General features: G+C 36.4%; 1 protein-coding gene across 1 annotated transcript; it reads right to left on the reverse strand.

Annotated features, from left to right (window-relative positions):
- Positions 1-19: 19 nt before the first annotated feature.
- LOC103712228 (uncharacterized) lies at positions 20-12737 on the reverse strand. Its single transcript, XM_008798698.6, has 12 exons — positions 12313-12737; positions 11158-11216; positions 10964-11072; positions 9811-9900; positions 8856-8969; positions 7118-7291; positions 5258-5742; positions 4340-4439; positions 4135-4194; positions 1416-1508; positions 1174-1293; positions 20-445 (listed from the first exon to the last, which is right to left on the reverse strand). The coding sequence occupies exons 2-12, from the start codon at positions 11163-11165 to the stop codon at positions 131-133; spliced, it is 1668 nt and encodes a 555-aa protein (XP_008796920.5). The 5' UTR covers positions 11166-11216; positions 12313-12737; the 3' UTR covers positions 20-130.
- Between the last annotated feature and the right edge of the window lie 535 nt (positions 12738-13272).

Raw genomic sequence — 13272 nt, forward strand, 5'->3', positions numbered from 1 at the left:
CGTTCAAAATTCAAGCAGTAATGTTCAAGAATCGGTGGGTAGAGTTATCCTTAATCAGATTCCCGGATTAAGATTCAACTGAAATTGAGTCTAGCTTCATCATCAGAAACAAGCTGTGAAAAGGGAAAGATTATGGCATTTTTTCAGGAAGGAAAAGGTATCGAAATCGACAATCAAAGGGGATGATCCCACAATTTCGGGATCCAAGCAAGCTCTGCCGCCTCTGTGACATACATTGTTCAACAAAGGCTGCTTGTTGCTGAGGAAGGAAACGAGATATCCAGACTGCCATGTTGGCATCGTCAACGAATCCTCGGGCAAAACAGTGAAGCATCTTAGGAACCAGAAGCTTCCCTTTGTTACTGACTGCAACTGATGCACGAATGAAGTCACGCTGAGCCTCTTGGAGCTGCTCTCTCACATTTCTGGGGCTGTAAATATTTACCTGCAGATTCGAGTATTTCTCATTTTCAGAGTAACATAATGCACAATCATTGAGAATGCATGAATCCATTTTCTCAAAACAGAGCTTCATAAGCAGTACATTAGCAGCCTCTTTAGCATGTTTTAGAAAAATTGAAAGTCTTGAATTCATTACTGACTGTTACAACTACTTCCTCAATAAAATTGAATTATGGAGGTAGTATGGTCTTTCTGTTTAGATTAATGCTAGGAGCATAGAAGAATTACCAGTTTTGCGGTCTGGCTTTTGACAATCAGTGAAAATAACTTCTATTAACATTAATAATAACCACATTGACAACCCTGCACCAAATCAAAAACCGCTAAAAATACAAATTGTTTTGAACCAGCAGTAAAGTTTCCGACTATTTGTTCCTTTGCCTGCCACTATAGTTCAGTAGTAGATTATCAACTGTTCTCTAAGATGAAAATCTTCCATTAAATAAAATTTGATCTGCTACCAAATAACTGATCACCAGTGTTATCAGGAGTGCTTAATATTGTGTTAATCAGTAGATGGTGATTGGTGGCCACACGCCTGTGATGTTGCAACCACCCCCTGCCTATCACATACATGGTAGATGCCAACTTCACAGGCGTGCACCTCCCCATCATCATTCAAAGACTGGTTCTAGCTGTGAGGAACTCGCTATCGGAAGCAAGTTAAACTTGTTCCTTTTTAAAAGTAATGTAGAGTAGCAACATTAATACCGCAGGTGAAGAGTATGTTCCACAGCTCAGAGCAAATGCAACAAGTGGTTCGGATGCCTCAATGGAGAACTTTCGCTGTTCCTCAGATACCTTCAATTTGCGAAGGGCAAGAAGTAAAGCCTGAGATTACAAAAGTACATTATTTATTAAATATTAGAAAGAGAATGAGAAGAATACTAATAAAGATCACATAACAACAGAAGAAAAGAAATATAATACACATAAAGTAACAAGTTCCATACAGTTTGTGGCCTGTGGATCGGAGGCCTCATCTTTAAAATTACATACTCAATGCAAGCAGCACTGAATGAGTGCCCTCCAACCGTGTAAGCAGCCTATTATCGAACATACGACATCAATATTAGACATTTCAACAGTGCACAAATGCAAACTTATTAAATGAGAGCTTTTTTGTCTTAAATATTTAAATAAAATGACTAACGACCTTCATGCATTTCTACCTATCAAAGTAGAACATCAAACAGTAGATTTATAACAGATATAGGCTTTGTTCGCACAATATTTTATGAATACATAGGCAGTCAAGAAAGGGTATTAGTTGCTGATATTTTGTGAAGGCATTCAGTAAGGGAGCGTTTGGTATGGGATGATCATTCCAACATCAAAGGTGATGTGGGTAGAGGTAATGAAATCACCACATTTAGTTACACCACAGTAATCCTACATGGCAATGATCTCAAATCACCCTCACTCCTCAAATCATCACCTAACCCAATGATGTGATACCCGTCTTTGAGGTCGGGTATCGAAGATCACCCTAGGGCAACAATCTTAGGCTGAAATTTGAGGACAAAAATACCCCTTAGTCCATAAAAAATTGGTATATCGGTATATCATTAATATATTATATCAATATTATATATATTATAGTATATTATATTATATGTATTGTATTTATGATATATTATATTATAATATATCATTAATCATATTATCATTCAATGATAATTTTAAGTTATAGTAGAAATATATTATTCTGCTTTATATCTATATAATAAATTATTTAAAATATTTTTATTTTCCTTATTTTCCTAATCAAAATAAATATTAGTATTAAAAATAATATATTATAAGTATAAATAAAAATATTTGTTCTATAATAATAGTTAATATATCTTTATAGGATTAATAATTTATAGGAATAGTAAATATATTTTTATGAAATATATTAATAAGTATATTAATATTTTATTATAATATATTTGATAAGATTAATAAATATATTTTTATAAAATATATTATGGGTAGTTTTGATATTTTATGGCCAGTGATCTTAGATTCTCACGGAATACCAAATAGGTTACTCATGGATACCTGAAAATCTTTAATCACCAAAACATAGCATACCAAACGCGGTGATCTTAGATCGTCAGGGATCAAATTACCTCAGAATAAGAATCATCAGTGATCTAAGATTACTTTGGTGATCCCATTTGGGTCACCAAACGCCACCTTAGAGGAACTGCCGCACATTCTTGGTGGTCAACGTGGCAATGTAGGTGAACATAAAGCCAGCCTATTTTGAAGATTCACATGTTACTTTCCAACATATGTTTGCTTATGATATTCTTATATGCGAGTGCATGCACGATTAAACAAATCCCTTTTGCAGAAGCCAGCTTACATGAAAAAGAATACTATACCAGAATAAAATTCACCCAATGAACACAAAATCAATTGATTTTTCTTTCTTTTCAGTATGGAAGTGATAGCACTTTCATTTACAGATTAGTTTGTTCAGTCTGGAGATTACATTAAAAGATTAAAGTGAGGGTATACAAGCTGATGCCTTGCATCCAGAATCTGGAGGAGGGTCGGCAGAACAATCTATTTCCTAGCTGTTAGTTTATTTCGTGAAATCTGTATAGGTTTATTAGTTATAACTCTGACAGTTCTCAACTGAAATCTAAAATGCTGGGAATTCAAGCTTACCTGCTAAAATCTTTCATCTGGTTAAATAGAAAAAATAAAGCACTATCTACAATATGTCAACCATTCATCTATTAGCAGTTTAGCATATATATGTCTCCAGCCTGTCCATGATAGACCTACCTCTGAGGATTAGGAAAACTAGAACTGAGCATGCACAATGCACATAGGAAGGAAGATGTATGGTTGCCCCTTTAAAATTTAGGAAGAATGAGAAATGGATTCCTACTTCCAGTTGTTGCAGTTCTCTTGTTTCTCTCTTAAACGCAAAGGGAGAAGAGAGAGAGAGAGAGAGAGAGAGAGAGAGCTAAGCCAGGTGGGTACATTTAGCACATGTAGATATTTACAGAAATGCCTTCATAAGGTTGGGATACAATTAGATGCCAGGCAGGTCCAATAGCCAGTTTGAGGAATTGACAGATAAGAAACTAAAAAAGTTTAGACTGAAGGTCAGTAATCCTAACCACTGTTCCAATATTAACCTTGGAATGAATATAAGTCATGAAACATGATGTATTGAAGCTTATATTACGTAATGAGAGGCCTCACTTATAAAAACATGATAAGAATCATGTCATATTCCTCTCCTTCAACATTTTTGGCACCATCAAAGACCAAAGGTAATATTATGGTCTGCTACTTCTCTACTGAAACAAGCTCGAATCGAAGCATAAATAAAGACAGAAATGCTTATTATACATGTAGAAGCTTGCAAGTCAGGCAAATGTCATGCATGCCTTTTCACCTGATTGCTAAATAGACTTTACAAAACCAAGGGAAATGGAAAAGTAAGCATATGGCTGATAACCTGCACAAACATAAGAAACAAAGACACGAAAATCTAATAGATGGCTTATCACATGCATTAGTTGTTGCAGCATTTCTGGAAAAAAGAGGCATCAGCAAGCAACAAAAGAGGGCTCAAGGGTTCATCAGAGACTATTCGGTTTTCATAACAGCAACAAATATGATAAGTTCACAAGAAGGGAATGGAGAGATTGGGCGACAAACCTTTTGCATTAGAGAGAAAAGCTTCATGTCACTCCTTGGAACTCCATATGCTAGATAAGCCTATGGAAAACCAGATGAACATAATAAATATGGCGGTTCATACTTACTATTATCTCCAAACTAAGTCCTACTCAATTTTCAGCATTTGACCTGCTTTCTTGTAAATAAACTAAAGAAGCTATCATATGCAGTCAAGCTCACGTACATGCATGATTAGTGCATTGTACAAGTTGATCCAAAATGCCAGCTTCTCATTGCCATCAAGATGGATTGGATTTACTTCTGCCAGTTGCTCAATCAACAATCTGTAGTCGATTTAAAGGATATTAGTAATTATCAATTACAACAAGGAATCAAGTGATCCTTATGCTGGAAAACAAAAACATCCCCCAAATGAGATGAAGTTCATCTACATCTCCTCTATAAAAAAACCACTAATTTAACATGGAAGGATGGATGGCTAACATCATGTTGCATATAATTAGTTATCTATTTAGTGTAGGAAGAAGAACTAGTGTTGAAGTTATTCAAAGAATCCAAAATTATAAAAACCATGCATTTTCAGATCCATAAAAAGAATACTAAGAAGTTCATTTGGAATTTCAGAACAGGCTGCCTTCTCAAGACACCATTCAACTATATGATCATGAGACATCATACAAATAGCTATCCTGCAACTGAGTTTAAATTATATGGAAATACAGCAAGGAAAAATAAAAACAAACTAACAGATGGCTTGCAAAAAACTATATGTGGTTGTGAGAGAGTAAAGGAAAAAAAATGAAAAAGGTCATAATAAAGGAAATTGAGTAACCAAAAGAAAAAGGCAGGGTAAACATGAGATAACTTGCTTATAGATGCGTGAAATATTCACAAACTGCCAATAAAAGTTCTTGAAACATGAGGTTTTAAAAAGGGAACGATATTCTTAATTAAATTTATTATAAATAGAAAGGCAGCATATATCATTTTCAAACAGTAAATATACCAGCCTAGATTCATGATGCCTACAATTGTTCTGAAATATTTAGACGAAGAAGAAGAAGCACCTCTTCAAAAAGAAAGTTCAAAACCACAATCCTTAAGGTAAGACTAAACAGAAAGATGCTAAATAACAAATTACCTGAATCTCCGAAGTGCCCCAGCAGCATATTCAAGTTGCTTTTTATCCACTGACATCCATGAAACTTCAGTTGCTAAACTATAATTTCCAATATCAGCCCAACTTAATTTTCCACGAACTTTGTATAGATCAGACATACTTCCTGGAGCTAAAAGTTCGCTATTACATTCCAAATCAACTTGAGGGCTCTCCACCCATGACAAAGTTGCTGCTGGTTCAGATACTGACCATGATGAATTTGAAAGATGTCCAACAGGAGAGGCAGAGCAAATATTTTCCAATAAGGAAGATTTGGAGGATAAAATGGAACAATCTGCTAAAGAAACAAAAATGTTTTTCATACAACGGACTATTTCCTCTGAAAGCTGATTAGGGTGGTTCCAAAGGCCTTTGACTGGAAGCTGATTTTTTAAACTTCCAGCAGCTACATGCTGAAAAACTACTCGAGAGACCGTCTCCTGGATAAGCATGTCTTCTATTGCATCCTGATGCACAATTGACTACCATAGGTCATAATTTGCAAGCATGGACATAATTGTAATGCCATGCAGAGTTTGCAGTTGCAGACTACAATCATGAATTTTTCTGTCAATATCAATATAGTGGAACCATTAAGAAAAGAATGCTTATGATATCTAAAGATGAGGTTCCAGAGAATGACATTCCTATAGCATGCAGATTGAGAATCATCTAAACCCATAGAATGGAGGAGAGTATAAGCGGGGTATGTTTTCAAGAGAATAACTTAATAACTCAAATTCCATACTACTGATCTCATGAAAAAGGTTTACCAAAATAAGAAACTGATTTAGTCTAGATTCCCCAAATGGGTAGCATAATAGAAGCACCTAGAGGAACTCCCAGAAATTATATGGAAATCTTTGCGAAATTTGATAAAAATGCAAAATAAACCGTCTAAGCCACTGGTGGCCAGTTTCTCTATGGTTTCCATATAATTTTCATATTATTCCTCAATATTCTTTATGATTGTTTCCTGCTTCCGAGTTGAAAAAATTTGCCAACTGCTTATTTTTCATGTCTCCTTTTTCACTACTACCAGCAACAGCTAGGACGTCTACTATTAATTGTTTTAGGAACACTAGAAATTGCAGCACCATCTTACATGTAAGATTTTGATAATGCATACAAACAAATTTATATACAGCAAACGGTCAAAGCAAAACCAAAAACACCAATATATTATGCAGTAGCTTAATCTGACATAGTATGATTAGCTCCAGCATAAGAATATCTTCAGATGAACCAAATGTACTAGCCCATGTTTTCTTTCACAATATTCTCAAACAGGCATTTCCTTTATATAGGAAAGTGATTCTCAGTGCTGCTCGTAAAGTTATGAACTAAAAAAACAGAAGAAATATCAAAATAAACACAGCATTATGATTACCATCTACCAGAAAAAAAAGCATATGGGTCGAAGTTATGATCCCAAGATTGAACAACAAACCACCGGATCAAATCAGGAATTCATCTCACTGAACATGGTCATCGTGCATTCTCTCTTTTCTGATGTCAAATTGGGACACTATCGAAATTACAGAAAAGCCAACAGCAATTTTTGACTTAAGTGCAAAACTAGGAATGCATCAGAACTTTTATCAAAAGACTGACTCATTAATTAGGATTGTCTCATAACTGGCCTATTTTAACTTAAGTGAAAGTCTAATCAGCAATGTGTAATGATGGTAAATTGAATTGTATATGATATGGTTTTGTATTAAGAGCTTTTTAGCTTATTGCAATTTAATCTGGGGCGTATTCTCCATATGTTACAAATGTCAAGATCAACAGAAGTCAAAGAGATGTAAAGGAAACTAAATGGCATACAAGTGCTTTTACATTTTCAGCAGAGCAGATGAGCAGTGGCTGTGAAGGTAACTGTTTCAGTCGATACTCAGCAAGTCTTCTCTCATTTCTTTCTTGAATAAGCTGAAAATGCAAAGAGATCATCTCTTCTTCAAGTTTTGAAACAGTGGTCTCCAATGTTGCAATATTGGATAATAGTTCCTGAGCCTGTATATAGTTAAAAAAAAAAAAGTAACATGACCTAGTTATTGTCTGAAAAGTTTGACATTTATAGAATTTATCAGAATTAGTAATCATAATGGAACATCATCAGATTTGGTCATATAAATTGCCATAGCAGACAATCAATTAATCTCTGTATAAAGTTAACAAGGAAAAGGAAACTGTGTACCTCAAACTTTCCCTGAAGCACAACATGCTACTTTAAGTTCCCTTGCCACTTCTCTAACCATCTAAAGCAATGTACTCATAGATGTCTCTATCGTATTGAAACTTGCAAAGAGCCTAACATATATTTAAGGATTTGTTAAAGTAGGCATGTTAGGATTATGATATCCTTTTGGAATTTTTTGCTTAGGATAGGTATACTTCTATGCGTATACAAGACACATCTAAAAATAACAATAAAGCAAAAGGTAATCATAATGAAAATGGGGGAACTTAAAAATTACAACCATATCATATTTCTCATAATGGATGTAAGTATTGAAAATTAAAATAGCTGCTTGTGCTAAAGATGACTATAATGAAAATGATGATGTTGAGATGGCTGTATGAAAAATTTAGGAACATGAGAGGTTGACTATTAATGCAATTACTGTAACCGAAAATGTAACTCAAAATAAATGGAACCTATTGAGATGACTCTAAGATTGTCCAGAAACAGTCAATCACGGCCCTGGTAAGTCAATTGTTTCAGCTCAACCTGAAGGGTTGACAAAGAAGAGATAGAGTGAGAGAAACAAAGAAGACAAGAGGCAATGTGGTGAAAAATAAAATGGAAACAGTCGATGATAACAAAAAAGTTTTAAAAGCATTTCAAAAGAAAGGAAAGTCATTGTAGCAACAGATCTTGTTAAGAGAAGATCAGTTGATTGTTCCGCAGGTGCATCACAAGCCTACCTAGAGGAGAATCTTTAATCTAGTGCAGGGTGACACGTGTATGTCTAATAATGCACACTACTACTAAGTAACAGTCAAAAACAATCAAGCCCTCATAAAAAATGATAGCCTAAATTGAGTGGTTGCCTTCCTGGGGGCTTCAATCTTTGCTTAGGGCCTGTTTGGATATTCCTGTAGGAATATCCTGCAAGAAGTGGGCCTGTTAGCCCACCTAGTCCATATCTTCTAAGGCCCCACCAAAATCCCAGCCTAAGGGCCTCATGTTGGGTTGATATGGTCCATGCTCAAATACGCTTCCTAGTCCACAAATCCAACAAGAAATTCAGTCCAAATCTTGCTGGATTACCCAAACAAGCCCTTAATTGTCCAAATCGGTTTTCCAAATAATTTTTGGTAGATATATTAATTGATAAATCCTATAAAATGGCTTTCCTGGGACATTAAATGTATAGTGATCTCCAAAACATATTTCAAAATGCAAGTGGGGAAAAACAGTGCAATTTGTCCCCAAAAAAACCAAGATAAAATGACTGAATTAAGCACAAACACATATTTATCTTCGCATAATATCATAAAAGCAATTTCATAAACTAGAATTCATATTCTACTATCTATATACAGTCATTACAACAACAAGATAACACCATACATCATTTGGAAGGCATGATAAATCAGATAAAGTTACAGCAGCATGCTCCACAGCATTTTCAAGGACAGCATGTAATTGCATCTCCTCAAGCAGCAATTTTTGAAGCCTTTGAACCTGAAATATAATGATATTTATTATGTTTTACTAGTGCCACAAATTAAAAGCTACATAATTAGAACATCCAAGGTTTATACTTCATAGTACAAGAGGAGATATTACAGAAAATAACAGATAGCAAATAATAGAATTGATGTTTTCAAGTAAAATATTCCTGTCAATATCACATGCCGAAGGAAAATAAGGAAAAAGTCTCTCTAACACTATATAATTCAAATTTTTAAATTAGTTATTGCAATTTAGACTCCTGAAATCCATAACCCTTGATATGTCTTAAAAAATAACAATAAGACTGGAATTTAAATTCAGTGTGATATATAAAAACTTCAGCTAAGGGTCAGGTACTTCAGTGTGATATAGTAAAAATTTGGTGCGATATAGTAAAAATTTGAATTCATTGTAATACGGTAAAAATTTCAGCAAAAAGGGGTCGGGTTCTTCTACTGCTACGAGGGCGGATTCCCAATTGTGACCCAAATCAATATTCTTGAAGAAGAAGAAGAAAAAGAAGTAACAAAATCTCACCAAGATTCATTGAGGCAATGAACAGAACCGATGTAAAAGCCTCAAAAAAGACAAGTGAATGGAGAAAAACAGGAAAAGGCAAAAAAAAAACAACATGAGAAATGAACACTAGAAAAGTTAACAATCAGTTCTCCAACATTAGAACCACAAGAAATGGACTATCATTAGTAAAAGTTCCCAAAGGTAGCACATAATATCCCAGAAAAGAAAGCTCCCAACAAGAGATAACACTTAGTCATGCAAATGAAACAACAGTCATCACCATCTTTTGGCTACGCAAACATAAAGAAATGGTTGAGTGAGATGCATTTACATCTTGTTCAAGCTGGAATCTGCAAGAACCTTTAGAAAATTTTCTATCACGTGACTTCAGACCTCCAGCTCCTCCAGTAGAATTGCTCTCCTAATAAAAGAGAAGAAAAGCTTACAACCACAATGGCAAAAAAAAAAGAGAAAAAGAGAAAATAATGGACACAGTCCAGAGTCTAAAGTTTTGAATTTGGAAACAAGGTCAGTTAATATGCATAGAAAATTCAGGTTTCATGCAAGCATATCGTACATAAGTCCTACAGATGCAGAAACTGCACAAAGAAAGGCATAAAGTATCCAAATTAATCGTCAGTCATAAGTGTAGGGGAAACAAAAGGCACTTTGCTGAACAAATAAATAAATGCACACAGAAAGAGTTGAACTGAACCAAAAGAACCTAAAGATTCAAATCTATCCGTGTGAAAAATCAATAATGCATCTGAAAGATCGAGGAGACACCACTGATGGTGACTTGCAATATTTAAAAATTGAAATATCATAAAAATTATGTTATGGAGGTCTCATACGCACACCACCAAATGGATGGTGCCAATGGATTGCTGTGCTTCAAATTATTTTATCATCTAGAGACTTAAAACACATAACTGATTTGGATGCTTCTAAACCATAAAATTGGATCAAAGCATTCTATGACTCGAATAAAATTAAACATCTTGTCATACTTTGATGCACAAGCAGAAAATGTCGAAAACATGTGAATTTTTAGGACCGAACAATTTAGGTGTTGTAGGACATGATTAACTGTGTGGATTTCAGTTTAGGCGTTCCACTATTGAATCTGCATGGACAGAATCAAAAGCCTTCAATCTCCCAACGGGGTTCCATCTACCTGTCTATGCTATTTATGTACATTGATAGGAATGAGCAATAAGACTTTCAAAGTTAGATGTTCATTATTGCTTCTGCACTTGGATGTTTAGCAATGCCAGATTCTTCTGGACACCTGGATGCACGGTTGCTGCACCACATGTTCAGGAAGCATAGGGTAAATAGATGGAAAATTTCCAGCAATTCAGTCTTTATCTATGTTGTGCAGTGCACCTCCTCATTCATCTTTACCTGATACCATCGATCGATGAAATGGTTCTGTACAAGAACAATGGCAAGTAAATCTTATCTGCAAGCTTGTAACTGACCTCTGATGTAGATGGATGACCATCCTCGGACTCATTCACAGAATCCATCTGAATATTTGGACAATGAATTCTTTTAGAAATCAAGCGATACCCAGGGAGTGAGCCTCTTCTGCATAAAGGCATCGATATATGTGAGTAAAATAGAATAAGATGCAAACTAGAGACATCCAAACATGGGCCAGCAGAGAACTTACAAGTACATGGACAGGTGGCTCGCACGTTTCTTCAGTCACAAAGCAACAACGCCTGTGCACTGAATCTCAAAAAAAAAAAAATAATAATAATAATAAATTAAAAAAGCAATCCCCACATAATCTACCATCTATAATATCGAGAATGCAAGTCATATTTCAGGCCCAGAAGAATGGAAGACGACCAAATTTTTTCAGCACAAGAATGACAGAAAACAATCCTTGGTCTTGCAACCTCTTGGACAGAACAAACGCTCGATATGGTCATAGGATGGGTACGAGTCGCAAAAAGAAGATCAGCTAAGAGCATCGATGGGTATAATCTGCAGATAAGATCATGATAACTAGAAGATGTGCCAGGCTCAAGTATGAAGATTTGGTCCATGGGCGAAGTAACCGGGAAGCTTGAAAAGGGAGAAAGACTGAACCTGCAAGAAACCTCCTCTGGGGGCGCTTCTGAGCGATGAACAAAGGGAGCAGAAGCCAGGGTACTCCCGCCGTGTTTGTTATACAGTATTAGCCCAGGGAAAAAATATTTATTAAAATTAAAAAAAAAAAAAGGCAAAAGGATTTTGGATTTACCGCCATGGGATATCTGGAGGATTGAATTATTCGAAGAAGAAATGAAATAGGGATGAAAGAATTCTTTGGGGGAGATAAAAAGAGGGTCAAGAAGAAGAGATAAAAGAAGCGGCCGGGGGATTCCCTACACAGACGGCTGGCGAAGACTCACAAGCAAAGCAACCAGGGAAGAAATCAGAGCAAAGCAGACTCGACCAAGGTAGGGAAAGCGGGGACGGATTGGGAGATCTTGGGGGAAGGCAGCTGCTTTGCCCTTTTCTTCCATACAAAAAGGGCATCCCTGCACCGGAGGTACAGGGAAAAAGAAAAAGATGATGACGAGCAAGACCGAGGGCGCGACCCAAGCACCGGTGGCCCTACCACGTCCCCTCTTTTCTCCTCTCGGCGCCGGCCCCCTTGAGCATATCGATAAAACGTACAACAATACGAGCATCGCTCTGGGTTGCGAGATTATCTTGCGACTCAGAAGGAGGTAGATAGATAGATAGACAGATCTGATAACAGGATTAGCAAGACGAGTACGACTACGAAGAAGAAGAAGAAGAAGAGGCAGGCAGAGAGATATAGCTTACGTACCTGGAATCTAGACGATATGCATCTCTCTCACACATCAGGCGGGGTAAAAACCGAAAACCGAAGAGGAGACGCGAGGAGAAGAGGCCCCGGGGAGGTGGGGAGCCGAGAAGAAAGAGAGAGTGTGTAGACCAGTGGGAGAGCAGGAGAAGGAGAAGGAGAACCAGAAGGGGCGGATGGCAGGAGGGGAGAGGAGCTGGTCTGCTTTTCAAAATTTCAAATGAGCGGAGGAGGGGAGGAATAGAATAATAAATTCTTAATTAATCAATCAATTAACCCTCCTCGACATTCGAACGCGCGTAAACAAGCAAATAAAACTCAAGATAAGCTAATAAATAATAAACACACGGAATCTGGAAGGAGTCAGAGAAACAAAAGGTAGCGGCGTAGAGCCACCCCCCCCCACTCGTACATGTCCATCTCCTATCGCTTCTTGTCTTGCCGTGGAGGTCCCCAACCGGAAATCAACATTTCTTTTTTTTTTTTTTTTTTTGGTTTTGTGATGAGGGTGTGGAGCTATTGCACGTTTGCACGGTCATGGTCAAAAATCTCTATTGATACGCTTTTTTTTTTTTGTTATCTTCTAGTTAACTATGACTTTGTTTATTTTACCTCTTTCTCTAGCAAAGCTTTATCGAGAGAAAATAGAATGATAAATATGACATAATGTTGATCAAACCCCCATTTTGCAGCCCAGTAGTAACCAGTTGTCAGACTTATGACCGCCTCTCTCGCGCAATGTTGATTATTTCCTTGTAAATCCATACATAGCATTGTATTACTCAAAATAGTCCGATACATGGAAGACGGGGAGGTTAAGAAAGTGTTTAATGCTGCATTAGTAAAGTTCATCCCAAGAGGATTTGTGCAACTAGCAACAATATTAGCGACCATGCAAAACAAAATGTCCAAGACAAGCTCATTTGAATCCGATGCATTTTATTGAACGCATACTTGACATGG

Source organism: Phoenix dactylifera, chromosome 12 (assembly GCF_051530095.1).
Source record: "Phoenix dactylifera cultivar Ajwa chromosome 12, Ajwa_hap1_PhDact_Kaust_v1.1, whole genome shotgun sequence".
NCBI lineage: Eukaryota > Viridiplantae > Streptophyta > Magnoliopsida > Arecales > Arecaceae > Phoenix > Phoenix dactylifera.